We start from the raw sequence: 11,684 nt of genomic DNA, 5'->3' as shown, positions 1-11,684 counted from the left end.
GCGTCATACTCTCTGACGCTTCATAATAAAAGTCCCAACAACTTACAGCAATCAACCAGAAATATGTTTTAGTATTCAGTTTATACTTACTGCTTTAGAATTTAGAATAGATGTTGTATATGTTCAAATATATATATACATATATATATACACAAAACGGTACATAATAAAATGGTTTCATAATTTAGGATCTGTTAAACAAACTTACAGGATACTAAGGCCTGGTTTCACAGACTAAACCAGGATTAGACAATAGCTCAATTAGGGCATTTGGGTAATTATAAACATGCCATTAATGGTGTGCATCTTCAGACAAAACAAGGGCATTGACGTATTTTAAGATCAAGCAGTGCAAGTTTCTTTCAGACTTACATTTTAGTCTGGGACTAGGGTTTAAACCTCGTCTATGAAACCAAGGGTAGTTGCTGGATTCTCAAAGAACAACAGGACTAAATTACTGAAATAATCTTCTTTATTAAGTCAATAAAGAGCATTGTGAATATAAAGCACATCATCCAAAGCTGATTAGTAAAGTGTTTTTAAATAAACAAATACTTAAAATGGTGTAATTTAAAACCACAGAAATATAAAATATGCAAAATACTATGAAGAATCTGGTAAATAATATGCAATCTAATCTTAAAAAGTGATTTGGCTCATTGTTTAACAAAAGTGCAAAATGTTTTTGAAAATATTGCTTCAACATTCACTATTACAGTTTTATAGATTTTGGCGAGAGAATCCAAGGCACTGGTACACTTAAGTATTTATATACTTAAGCTCCTGCTAGAGCTTATCTTTTGATCCATCATACTTCATTTTGTTATTTCATAAAACCTAAACATGATGTTAATAAAGTGGATGAACATAATAAACAATGATGTGCCACGCTCTAAATGCAGTAAGTCTGTAGTGTACAAGAACATGATGATTGAAGAAAAATTAATCATGAATCTCAGTGATCTTGTCAATAGATGTCAATAACTGGGAAACAAAACAGAGAGTGTCTCTTCCTGACAGCAGCTGCCTGTAAAAATACAAAACACATCCATACAATGATATATCAGTTTTATAATATTTACATTTCTGATGTAAGTGCTGAAAAGTAAAAGTAATGGTCATAGTTATCCATACTTAATAGAAGTCTCTGCATCTTGAGCTGCTTTATTAAGGTACTCAGAAGCCACTTGTGCATTGTGTCTCATTGTAGCTAAGGCTGTAGTTTCTCCATATCTTAGTCTCTCATTTTCACTTTTACATCCTTCAAGCTGGCCCTGAGAAGAAAACATTAAAAATAATTGTGATGGAGTTTTAATCTGAAATAGTTATTTTGATCACAAATTCACAAACATATTATACATAGTATATAGCTTTATTACATAATGTATGTACCATTATACATGCTGTGTTTTGTCAGTGTGATTGTGCATATGAAAAGACGTCAAACCTGGAGTTGATGGATCTCTTGTTTCAATTTTGAAATACTATTTTCAGCTTTGACTGCTCGCTTCTGTTGAATAAAACATAATTTTAATGTCTTAAATGCAGTAAATAAACCATTTTAAAGACCTTTACACTAAAAAAGACACTAAAACAAATGGTTAAATTTATTAAACCTTATTAAAAATTCAATGCTTAATACCGTCATTAACTGAAGGTTTTGTTCTACTGATTGCACCATTGTCTCCAAAGCCTTAGCCTCTCTCTCCTCTTGTAATTTCTTGTTATGCAACTCATCTGTCAATTGTTTAATCCTATTACAATTGGAAAGTTTAACAATGAGTTTAAAATACACAGCAGCAATATGAATACACTTCAGTTCAATAAAGAAATAGTTCAACCAAAAATGAAAAATACAAGATGTAAATGAGTTTGTTTCTTCATGGACTGGAGTTGTGTGCATTATTGTGATGTTTTTATCAGCTGTTTGGACTCTCATTCTGGCGGCACCCATTCGCTGCAGAGGAAGTGATGTAATGCTAAATTACTCCATATCTGTTCCGATGAAGGAACAAACTCATCTAAATCTTGGATGGCCTGAGGGTGAGTAAAGTTTCATTTTTGGGTAAGCTTTTTCTATAATTACTGAAAAAGAATTGTAATTCATTTGTTATTTTGTGTAAATAACCTACCTTTTGGAGTCAGATTCTGACCTTCTAAGGAGTTCTTTGACTTGTTTTCTTAATAGAGAATTCTCTTCTCTCAACTAAATGTATGAAACATAAAAACATTTTGAAAAATGTTCATTTTTGAAAAGCAGGACTGCATCAATATACCAACTGAATCATGTTTATGCAAAACCTCACCCTATACACAATTCACCCAACATACCTGTTGGGGATTCTTTGCGCCATTTTCAGCATTACTTCTCTTAGGATGGAAGGAAATGTCAATCACTGAAGTCTCTTCATCACCCTCATAGCTTCCTGTGCTTCTTCTAGCTAAGTGGTTCTGCGGCAGGAAGTCAGAATGACCCAACTCCCATTCAGTTACATTTGCTTCCCTCTCATCACTGCACAGAGATGATTGCTCAGAGTAAGCACCGAGGTCTAAAGTATCACATAGTTCGAAGTCATGAGAAGCATCAAGGGCTGATGGGTGGCAGCTTTCGATCCATGGCTCCTCAGGTTCATTTTCAGAAGGCTGACCGAGCACAGAGGGGTCTGTGAAGAAAGGCCCCTTCGTGACATAATCTATGGAGGTGTTATAGTCCTGCTCGACGTGGCATGCTCCACCACAGACCTTTAGAAAAATCAAAGACACATGAAAAATTGAATAATCTACCAGCAATTAAATTCTGCATAAACTTACTTTTGTTTATTGCTAATTTTACGTTCATATATGTCACCCTGGACCACAAAACCAGTCTTAAGTCGCTGGGGTTTATTTGTAGCAATAGCCAAAATGATTGATTTTTCTTTTATGGCAAAAATCATTAGGAAATTAAGTAAAGATCATGTTCCATGAAGATATTTTGTAAAATTCCTACTGTAAATATGAATGAAAACGCAATATACATTGTTGTATATTATATTTGGACAACTTTAAAGGCAATTTTCTCAATATTTAGATTTTTTTGCACCCTCAGGTTCCAGGTTTTCAAATAGTTATATCTCAACCAAATATTGTCTACTATACATCAATGGAAAGCTTATTTATTCAACTTTTAGATGATGTATAAATCTCAATTTTGAAAAACTGACCCTTATGACTGGTTTTGTGATCCTGGGTCACATATGTAAATACACAAAAACCCTACTTTAACATCTTTAAAGCGACATTAAAGTACCAAAAATGACATAATCTACTAAATAATCTTTCTCAAGTTGTTTCTCACCTCTTTGGCTTCTGTAGGGCAGGACTGCTGGTTTTTGTTTCTGATGAACTCCTTGAAAGAAAACGGATTTAGCTCATCTTGCTTTGGCTCATCTGAAAGTAAAAAATTGTACATGCCCACAAAAGACATTAAAAATCACAGTATAAAGCACTGAATACTCAAGACAGGCAGCTAGTGCTGCATTATTATTATTGAATTACAGAAAGAGCAAAAGACAAGCAGGCTGACACGTACCTTCTTCAATGATGAGCTTTTTCGTCCTGTTTTTAGACATGTTAACTTACACAGCTAACTTGACCAGAGACGTAAACTATCCTATCCAGCTCAACATTACTGTAGGAGAGGAACAGCGATGAATTACTGCTGAACATAAAATGTATTCCCAATAAATGTTTCGTTTAAAAATGTTTCGTGTCAAATATTATGTCATAAACTATAATTCACTACTGTATCTTACAAATAGTAACCTACTAATCTCCTGCAGCTCTGATGTCTCTCCTTCTGTATGGCAGAGAGCAGTTTTTTAGGGAACATGTATAATATCGCCACCTATTGATGTGGAAGATACAAGTTTACAGATGTCGAAATGGTTGATGTGTAGTTAGGCTGCGAGAATGCTGACTGTTGTATATTAAAATACAAATAAATATAAAAATATTAATAACATGTATATTGTTTTTAAACCAACAGATACTACCAGTCAAAAGTTTTTATTTAAAATTTATTTTTATTTTTAATGTTTTTTTTTTTAAATAGTCTCTTCTGCTCACCAAGCCTGCATTTATTTGATCAAATGTACAGCAAAAACAGTAAAATTAGAAATCTTTTTACTATTTAATGTGACTGTTTTCTATTTGAACATATTGTAAAATATAATATATTCCTGTGATTTCAAGGCTGAATATTTAGCATCATTACTCACATTAGAACCTGATTTGCTGCTCAAAAAACATTTTATTATTATTATTTTTTATTTATTTATTTATTATTATGTTAATTAAAACAGCAGTTAAGAAAACTGCTATTAGAATTTTTTCAGGTTCTTTGATGAACAGAAAGTTCAAAAGACAGCATTTATCTGAAGTAGAAATCTTTTGTAACATCATAAATGTCTTTATCATATTTGTTGATCAATCAAAGCATCCTTGCTAAATAAAAGTATTAATTTCTGTAAAAAAAAAAAAATAAATCTGACTCCAAAATCAAAAGCTTTTTATTTCAGATTAATGCTGATCTTTGAACCTTTCTATTCATCAAAGATTCCTGAAAAACTCAACTGTTAAATACTGATAATAATAATGAACAGCAAATCAGCATATCAGAATGATTTCTAAAGAATCATGTGACACTGAAGACTGGTATAATGATGCTGAAAATGTAGCTTTGATCACAGAAATACACAGAAATACACAGAAAATGTACATTGCATTTTAAAATATATTCAAATAGAAAGAAGTTATTTTAAATAGTAAAAATATTTCACAGTATCACTGCTTTTGCTGTATTTTGAATCAAATAAAGGCTTAGTGAGCAGAATAGACTGTTAAAAAAAAACATTAAAAACTTTAAAAATTAACTTTAAAAAAATTAAAAATAAAAACTTTTGACTGGTAGTGTAATATTAATTAAAAAATAACTTAAATGAAAATCCTAAAAACCTGATGGATATATTTAACATTGTAATGTAAATGCAGCAAGATTTTGCATACCCTCATACAACATGAAAAATGACTTAACTGACTCAAGATAAATATTATTATACCTAAATGCAAATAATATTGGTCATCTTCTTATGCAATTCAGTTCTTTTAAAACTTGTATGAGAATTTGAAAAGTTACGTTTACTTTCTTATTCATTAAAATAATTATCTGTGTTTTTCAGATTTTATACAGTCAGATTTTTTGTATATTATGTGTTTTATAATCACAGTTTGACATTTACTGTTTGTAAGCGTGTAGTACGTAGGTAGAAATCTGGCAATTTCAAGTTTTGAAGAAATCTGAATTTTCAGGATTTTTTTTAATGTTGTTTTCAATGGCAGAGCTTGTGCTCCAGCTTTAGAGATAGCCGCTCCCATCCGAGGCTGTTTTGAGAGTCTGCAGCACGACGCGTCTGCATGTATGCGCACTTCCACCAATCACATTCCGCAACCTCACGCATGCGCACCGCTGCCCCGTACCGACTGCTGTCGCTCTCGCATCGCAGGTGTCAACGGAGCGTCTCTGCTGCAGCTGCGAGTGAGGAAACCTATCTGTCCCATCGAAAATATACCAGTCCAACGGAGCGCGCGGGCAGTACAGATCGGACGGCCTGAAAATGTTCGAATGAGACCGTGAACTCGTGTCTGTTGCCAGGGCAGGTTTAAGTGGGGAAGAGGGCGGCTTTCCGGGCTGTAGACAGCGGGCTCGCGGAGCGTCTTCGGCGGGGAGCGCTGCGGTCCTGCCGCCGCCGCCGTCACTGCTGCTGCTGCTACAATGTTCGTGCAGGAGGAGAAGATCTTTGCGGGCAAAGTCCTGAAGGTCCACGTCTGTACCATGGAGGGTACTGAGTGGCTGGAGGAAGTTACGGAAGACACCACTATAGAGAAACTCAAGGAGAAATGCTTAAAGCATGTAGGTCTGCCATCGGTTAGCTGGCACTGTTAGCCAACCCGGACAGGACAGGCCCGTTGGATTCTCAGAGTCATTGCCAAGTATTTTTAGTAACTAGCAGACGAGTCGACGGTGCTATTTATAATTTAGCAAGCTGGTCCGTCACCTCCGTCTCTGTGGCTGTGCTGTAACTACCACTGTCATACTGGTTGGTTTACAGTGCTGAGCTGACATTAACTTGTTGACAGCCTCTTTTTGTACACAATTTATCTGTCAAGTACTCTGATCTGTGCAGCTCAACGCAACTTGACACCCATTAATATTTTCTGAGGATTTGATTTGCACACTTTATGGCTTTAAGGTTGTGAACTTGACAGTAATCACTTTAGCAGGGTGGCATCGCCACAGACTGTAAGTCAAGCCATGTTCTAGCTACAAGATGCAATACAGGCTAAAAAGGTACTATGGTATTACTCTGTGCCTAATGGCATAATGTCACAGTTATACCAAGTTTTATGGACATACACTGTATAGTGACAATACCGTAGTGTTCTTTGAAGTACCTTGGAGTATCATGTAAAAAGCAGGATACATTAATTATTTAGTACCAGGGTGTATATCAAAGTACCATGGTAACAGTTGACACCAACTGTACCGTAGTACTACCACAGTACTGGACCCCACTGTAAGTGTGCTGAGCTCATGATTGTGATTTTTATGGGGAAAATCTACAATACTGTTCAAAAGTTTCAGGTCGTAATCTGATTAAGGTTAAGGACAGGTTTGTTGGCACGGTTAGGTTTAAAAGTGGGTTGTTTTAAGGGTTGGGCTGACAGTGGAATTAATTTCTGTGTTACATGTATCTACATGCAAGTATTTAAAAAAAACTGATGCTGTTTAAAACACGTATGTACGCAACAAGTATATCGTATCTGTTGATTATATATTTCAGTTTTGGTACATAGTAGTTAAAGAAACTTAATATAAAAATGGGTTTGCTTTATTTGTGTTTTCTTCTCTTACAGTATGTCCATGGAAGTGTAGAGGATCCTAAAACTCTTACCCATCACAAACTCATTCACGCTGCCACTGAGAGAATTCTGACTGAATCCAGAACAGTTGCTGAGGAAAATCTTAAAGACAAAGGTATTTGAAGTTTCTGCTGCATTTGGTGGTTCTTGCATTTTCCAAACCAATATTCAGAAGCCCCCCCATTAATGTTTACAGTTGTGTGTTATTTTTCTGGATAAGGATGTAATGATAAGTATTTAATTTTTTTCCCTCACAGTTTCTGTCGGACTGCATGTATAATATTCATTACTAAAATTCTCATAGAGTTATAAGAATTTAATAATTAATTTGACCTTCTCATATATCCAGGTTTTTCCAGACAGTGGTAACCCTGTTTCTTCAAAATATATTGTTGAGGGAGTTAATTGAACTAAGAAATATCTTTATTTTTATTTTTTTAGCTGATTTTAATATTTTCTTTTGTCTTATTTTAAAGTGACTTTTAAATTTAAATGGACATTTTTTTTTTAAATGGAATATTACAGTTTTTATTCTACATTTTTTATCCGTTCACATCATGTCATTTAATCTGTGTGGTATTGTAATTTTAAATAAAATGCATTAACTTTTTTCCTGTCTGAGTAGAAAAGATATATGTCACAATGTAGAAAAAAAGATTGCAATTTCCTTTCAGGCTGAATTTAAATCATTAGTCATTTTAAGGCCCTTTTGGAAGTTTGCTAATGCCCATATTGGGTCCCAGCCCCTGGTTAAAGGGATAGTTACAGAAAAATTAAAATTCTGTAACCCGTAAGAACTTCGTTGTTGAATAAAGTCATTATTTTTGTTTTCTTTGCACACAAAATACTCTTGTAACTTGAAGAAATTATGGTTGAACCACTGGAGTCACATGGACTATTTTAGCAATGTCCTTATTGTCGTTTTTGGCCTTGAATGTGTCAGTTTCATTGCTTTATGCAGGGTCTTAAATTGTGCAAAATATCTTAAATTGTGTTTTGAAGATGGTCTTATGGGTCTGGAATGACATGGGTGAATAATTAATAACTAAATTAAAATTTTTGGATGAACTGTGCCTTTAAGAACCACTGATCTAGGATGTAGTCATGTTTTGCATATGTTCTTTGTATTTAAAATCAAATTCTAACAGTCATGAATCCTGATTTCAGTATTGTTTGTTTTCTAGACTGCTTATTATTGATAAAGAAAAGACCTCCACCAGCTCCACCAAAAATGGCTGACATATCTTCTGAAGAGAAGGTATCTGGTGACAGTTTTCTTTTTGGGTGGACTGTTCTTTTTTAATACTACGCGTTCCACTTCAAAGCTTTTTGATTCTGCAAATTTGAACAGTCTTTGTGCTTGTTGACAGAAGAAGCAAGAGAACAAAGCGCCAGATAAGGACGCCATCCTCAAAGCAACAGCAAGCTTGGCCACTCGCAACACTGACCGTACTGTTACTCAACACAATATTAGAGATGTGGGTGCCTGCAGTTTGTTCACTTAGACCTTTCTGCATTGCAGTCATTCAGAATATATGTTTTTTATTTTTTTTTTTGTCTCCATCAGTTTCAAACAGAGCTGAGGAAGATTCTGGTCTCACTTATTGAGGTGGCTCAGAAGTTGCTGGCTCTGAATCCAGATGCTGTTGAGCTCTTCAAAAAGGCAAATGGTAAGCAATGGATGTATGGACAGAGACCTGAATGGATTCAATCAATTTAAGCCTTGGTGAAACAATTAACCGATATCTACCATGGTAATACTATGTTTTTTTTGGACATATTATTTATTGAGTAACATTGCTGTACAATAGTACTTTTATTTGCAAGAGGCTGCTATTAACCTATTTTTTTCATCTCTGATAATCAATCAATACTGTTCTTACAGGCCATGGGTGACTAGCTGGTGTGCAGGTCTAAATGTCATTTTGCTCTCTTAGCAAATGATGGTGAGTGATTATTTTTTGTGTCTCCCCTCTCTGGCAGCCATGCTGGATGAGGATGAGGAGGACCGTGTGGATGAAACGGCCCTGCAGCAGCTGACTGAGATGGGTTTTCCTGAGAGTCGTGCTGTAAAGGCTCTGCGTTTAAACCAGTAAGTAAAAAAAAAAAAACTTAAAACACTCAAAAAACAATAATAATACATTTTGTGCACTCTTTGCTTGATCGAATCACAAGTAGACAAGGGTGTGTCCGTTTACACCTGCTGTTTTAATCTGTCTCTTTTGTCCACTTTCAACCACTTTCCTGGTTACTTGTGTAAGGGCTGTTGTGTGTATGGGCTTTATGTGATCTTTCAATTTAGTATTGTAAAAAAAACTTGTGCTATTTATTTGTGAACATAAAAGGAGACAATGGAAAATGATATCGAAAGCATCCGCTTTTGTCTACTCTGATAGCCTCAACATACACCGAACGCTAGGGGTTCGTGTTAGAATCATGAATGGTACTTTGTGTGAGAACATTGTGCTTTTCATGTTTTGTCTCCTTCAAACCAAACGTACAGTTTCATCCAGCAAAACTGAAATCTAAAATTTAAATTTAACAACACTCTGTAATGTTTAAGAGCTAGGTTAGTAGGTAGAGAGGAGGCAGTATTTATCGGCTGAGTCATTCCTTGTCAACCAGAGGTTCAAATTTTTGTTTTTGTTTATATTCTTTCTGGTAAAAGAAATACCTAAATGAATAGGAAAGTCAAAATATTAAATGTCATGGATGTATATTTACTGAGTAATCCACTATTTTGTAGAGGTGGGTCAAATGAGAATTTTCACTTTAGCCAAATTACTGGGGGGTAAGAATGACTTTAGAAAGATGGCAGCATCATCATGTTATTTTTAGACAGAGATTGGTAGGTCTGTTTGTAAAATCTGTTGACTTTAGCAGTCTTTGTTACATTATGTGCCAATGGTGACCATTCAAAAATGGGGAAAAAAGTGCCTTTCAGGTTTTTTCTTTAAAGGTTGCATGCCTGTAACTCAAGAAATATTAAAGATATCTTGATGTCCGTCTAGATATAGGGTTTTAACCAACTTTCTTATTGGCATCTTCATTTTTAAGGCCTTGTATGGTTCAGTTCCAGAGATATTGCAATTTCAGTATGGTTCCAGGAGTAAACTCTTAAATTGCATACATTTTCAGTGGTCAAAAACCAAATGAAATGTTGAAACTAGATATGTATTCTTGTAACTCAAGAAGTATTAAAGATACGCAATGATTTTATATATTAGCTCTTTTCTTTTGGAAAAAAAAAACTATTTTCAAGGTGCTATATCATTCAGAGATGTCATTTTACTAGTCTTCTTTTGGACACTCTAAAGGTGATTTTCTCAATATTTTGATTTTTTTGGCACCCTCAGATTCCAGATTTTCAAATAGTTGTATCTCGGCCAAATATTGTTCTATCCTAACGAACATCATACATCCATACATCCATCAATGGAAAGCTTATTAATTCTGCTTTTAGATGAAGTATAAATCTCAGTTTTATTTTAAATTGACCGTTATGTTTGGTTTTGTGGTCCAGGGTCACAAATGTGTTGTTTTGGGTTTTGGTGCTGAATAGCAACATTAATGTGACCCAACTCTCAGTTGATTAAATCAAGTTCATTAATAACTAATCGCTCTTTCTGCAGCATGTCTGTGACACAGGCTATGGAATGGCTGATTGAGCATGTGGATGACCCCATGGTTGACACGCCTCTGCCTGGACAGGACACCCCAGGGGCGACGGCTGCTGCAGCTGCAGCCCCTTCCCCAGCTCCCTCTGCCACTGCATTAGGAGCCCGGGCCCGTCTGTCCTCCCAGGCCAGCCTAGAAGAGGCCAAACAAGATGAACTGACAGAGATCTTCAAACGGATCAGAAGGAAAAGAGAGTTCAGGCCTGACTCACGGGTTAGTGTCATGTGGGTGTCATGAGAAACAGGAGAAGATTAGTTCATTTTTTAGCTCAAACATGATGACATTTTCTGATCCACTGACATACTATGATGAAACCCTTAATGGTTTAACCAAAGCAAGATTAAAGTGATAATTTCATAATTGGGCGAAATGACTTAATCATCCTCATGCCATACTAGGTGTATATGACTTTCTTCTTTCAGACAAATACAATTGGAGTTATATAAAAAATGTCCCAGCTCTTCCAAGCTTTATAAAGGGAGTGAATGGGGTTCAAGATTTTTAAAACTTTATCAACTGTAATCTCTAGGTTCTGCTAACTGTCGTACATGCGTTCACAGTAGAGTGACGTTCTAGCAGATGACATAGAATGTGGGCGTAACGTAAGCTGTGGTATGAATATGCTAGCCTCGTGAGAACCAAGTTTTGTTTGTTCAGCTATTTTGTTACAAAAAAAAGAAGTGAAAATATTCTGACATACAGTCATGGCCAAAAATATTGGCACCCTTGCAATTCTTTCAAAAAATTCAACACTTCTCTCAGAAAATTGTTCCAGTTGCAAATGTTGTGGTATTCATGTGCTTGTTGTTTTTGTTTGTACTGCAACAACACAAAAAAAAAAACAGAGAAGAAAAGTAAATTACACAAGATAAAATTTCACACAGAGCTCAAAAGGACTGGGCAAAATTATTTGCACCATGTCAAACTGTAAGAAATAGTTGCTTTTCAAGCATGTGAAGCATGTATTTAGACACACCTGTGGCAAGTAACAGGTGTGAGCAATATAGTAATCACACTTGCAATCAGTTAAAATGGAGAAAAGTTGA

The 11,684-nt window shown here is 35.2% G+C and overlaps 2 protein-coding genes across 2 annotated transcripts in view; one reads left to right on the top strand and one right to left on the bottom strand.

The window, feature by feature from the left end:
- Window positions 1–818: 818 nt before the first annotated feature.
- entr1 (endosome associated trafficking regulator 1) lies at window positions 819–3,840 on the bottom strand. Its single transcript, XM_051108886.1, has 9 exons — window positions 3,809–3,840; window positions 3,572–3,670; window positions 3,338–3,429; window positions 2,332–2,742; window positions 2,133–2,206; window positions 1,643–1,754; window positions 1,448–1,510; window positions 1,135–1,274; window positions 819–1,027 (listed from the first exon to the last, which is right to left on the bottom strand). The coding sequence occupies exons 2-9, from the start codon at window positions 3,609–3,611 to the stop codon at window positions 943–945; spliced, it is 1,017 nt and encodes a 338-aa protein (XP_050964843.1). The 5' UTR covers window positions 3,612–3,670; window positions 3,809–3,840; the 3' UTR covers window positions 819–942.
- Window positions 3,841–5,489: 1,649 nt separating this feature from the next.
- Window positions 5,490–11,684, top strand: part of ubac1 (UBA domain containing 1) — a 15,425-nt gene continuing 9,230 nt past the window's right edge. The window contains exons 1-7 of the mRNA XM_051109441.1: window positions 5,490–5,950; window positions 6,955–7,075; window positions 8,145–8,218; window positions 8,331–8,438; window positions 8,528–8,630; window positions 8,944–9,052; window positions 10,593–10,874. Of these exons, the coding sequence (XP_050965398.1) occupies window positions 5,813–5,950; window positions 6,955–7,075; window positions 8,145–8,218; window positions 8,331–8,438; window positions 8,528–8,630; window positions 8,944–9,052; window positions 10,593–10,874 (935 nt within the window). The 5' untranslated portion in view covers window positions 5,490–5,812. The remainder of the gene's footprint in view (window positions 5,951–6,954; window positions 7,076–8,144; window positions 8,219–8,330; window positions 8,439–8,527; window positions 8,631–8,943; window positions 9,053–10,592; window positions 10,875–11,684) is intronic.

Source organism: Labeo rohita, chromosome 5, assembly GCF_022985175.1.
Source record: "Labeo rohita strain BAU-BD-2019 chromosome 5, IGBB_LRoh.1.0, whole genome shotgun sequence".
Taxonomy (NCBI): domain Eukaryota; kingdom Metazoa; phylum Chordata; class Actinopteri; order Cypriniformes; family Cyprinidae; genus Labeo; species Labeo rohita.
Note: the sequence above shows the minus strand (reverse complement) of the source record. Positions and strands in the feature narration are given on the sequence as shown.